The 2,206-nt window shown below is 43.4% G+C and overlaps 1 protein-coding gene across 1 annotated transcript in view; it reads right to left on the bottom strand.

The window, feature by feature from the left end:
* Positions 1-1,590: 1,590 nt before the first annotated feature.
* LOC143291920 (dynein axonemal heavy chain 3-like) overlaps positions 1,591-2,206 on the bottom strand; it is a 102,211-nt gene continuing 101,595 nt past the window's right edge. Inside the window, exon 66 of the mRNA XM_076602059.1 lies at positions 1,591-1,798. Within this exon, the coding sequence (XP_076458174.1) occupies positions 1,592-1,798 (207 nt within the window). The 3' untranslated portion in view covers position 1,591. The remainder of the gene's footprint in view (positions 1,799-2,206) is intronic.

Here is a 2,206-nt window from a genome sequence, read left to right as displayed (position 1 = left end):
TTTTTTATTTAAAACTTTGAATATCGAATAAAGATGATACTCAAAAAGAAAGACGCTGAATAGCACGTGCGTGTGTAAATATAATTAGAATTAGCCAATGTGAGCAAAGCGCAAAGGTGACACGTGTGTTGAAAACCATAATGTGCAATAGAAAACTGTGACGAAGTATAGCTGCCTGACGATATAAACGAAAAAGAATCAAAAGCTAAAACAAAAATAAGCATTTATGCCAAAAGAAAGAGAAGAGGAGGAAATGGAGAAGAAGAAGAAGAAGAAGAAGAAGAAGAAAGAAGAAGAAGGCACGCAGGCCAGAGAGCGTATGAAATAAGATATGTACGATTAAAGACATGATCATCAAAAGGGGACAGAGGTCTGTACAAACAGCATGTCTTGTCAGCAGAAAACATCTGATCAAACTGGAGTTACGAACTTAAAAACGAGTTGCAGACCACACTCCTGAAGAGAGGGGGGGGGGGGGGGAAGAGGATAGAGACATTATTCGTTGGGGGTGGGTGGTTGCAAGGAAATGTCTAAAGAAGAAGGCATAAGAGAGGCAGCTAAGCGGAAGGAACCCCGCCCCATGGAGAGCAGCCCGAATTTCACACACAGAAATCTGCTGTGAAAAAAAGAAAAAGAAATGCATTGCAATACGAAACGATACAATACGATACAATACGATATGATACGATACAACAAAACACAACACAACACCACACCACACCACACAACACAATAACTGAGTTTGGGAAGGCAAGCATGGAGCAGAACACAGCCCTACAGTCAACACGATACAACGCAACGCAACGGAATGCAACACAACGCAACACACAACTTAATACAACACACAACACAAAACAAATAAACAGGGATTGGTTGGGGGAAAGAAAGACAGGCACAGAGAAGAAGAGAAGATAAGACAAAACCAAACCAAACCGAGACAAAACCAAACCGAGACAAGACAAAACAAAACAGAGCCAAGACAAAGCAAAACAGAGACAAGACAAAACAAGACAAGCAAAACAAAACAGACAAGACAAAACGAAACAAAACAGAGACAAGACAAAACAAGACAAGCAAAACAAAACAGACAAGACAAAACGAAACAAAACAGAGACAAGACAAAACAAAACAGAGACAAGACAAATCCAAAACAAACAATCCAAGACAAGACAAAACCAATCAGAGACAAGACAAAACAAAACCGAGACAGGACAAAACAAGACAAAGCAAAACCGTGACAAGACAAAACAAAACCGTGAAAAAAACAAAACAAAACCGAGACAAGACAAAACAAAACCGAGACAGGACAAAAAACAAAACGAAACCGAGACAGGACAAAACAAGACAAAACAAAACCGAGACAAGACAAAACAAAACCGAGACAGGACAAAACAGAACAAAACAGATACAAGACAAAACAAAACAAAAACAGAGACAAGACAACACAAAACAAAACAAAGCAGAGACAAGACAAGACGTGACAAAACCAAACCAAACCGAGACAAGAAAAAAAAGCCCAAACCATACAGATGCAAAACAAGACCAAAAAAAAAAAAGAGACACAAAAACAAAGACGAAAGACAAGACAAAGTCAGTCATCGAGCTGGCAAAGAGAGGCGACGCCCCGGTTGATCCAGTGGGACTGGGGCTTGTCGGAAGGCAGCTTGATCATGAGGACGAAGTTGGTGGAGTGGCCCGTGGTGGACAGCACTCCCCGCCGGGCAGACGTCTTGTACACGGGGCACAGGTAGTGAGGGACGTCTTGAAAGTCCGAGCGCTTGTTGGGCTTCAGCCATATCTGTTGTGGGAAACACTTGGGTCAAGGGAATTAGTGTGTGTGTGTGTGTGTGTGTGTGTGTGTGTGTGTGTGTGGGATGGGGGAGGGGGGCGAAAGGGGATGGGGGGGGGGCTGGGTGTTGTAGGGTGGGTGTGGCAGGATGAAGTGTGGATGGTTGGGTGTTTTGGTGCACTGATTTTGTTGTTGTTGTTGTTGATGATGATTTAGTTTTTGACAACACTCTCTTCCAGTTTGGATGATGTGTGTAGAAGATGCGTGTAGGTAAAGTTTCCATGCCCCCCCCCCTCCTCCTCCACTGGGGACACATGATATAAACGTCTTGTCTGGCTTTGCCTTGCCTTGCCTTGCCTTGCCTTGCCTGGCTTTGCCTTGCCTTGCTTTTCCTTGCCTTGCCTTGCCTTGCCTTGC

The sequence above is a fragment of the Babylonia areolata genome, chromosome 18 (assembly GCF_041734735.1).
Source record: "Babylonia areolata isolate BAREFJ2019XMU chromosome 18, ASM4173473v1, whole genome shotgun sequence".
Lineage (NCBI taxonomy): Eukaryota > Metazoa > Mollusca > Gastropoda > Neogastropoda > Buccinidae > Babylonia > Babylonia areolata.
The sequence above is the reverse complement of the archived record's forward strand: the minus strand, read 5'-3'. Positions and strand labels throughout refer to the sequence as shown.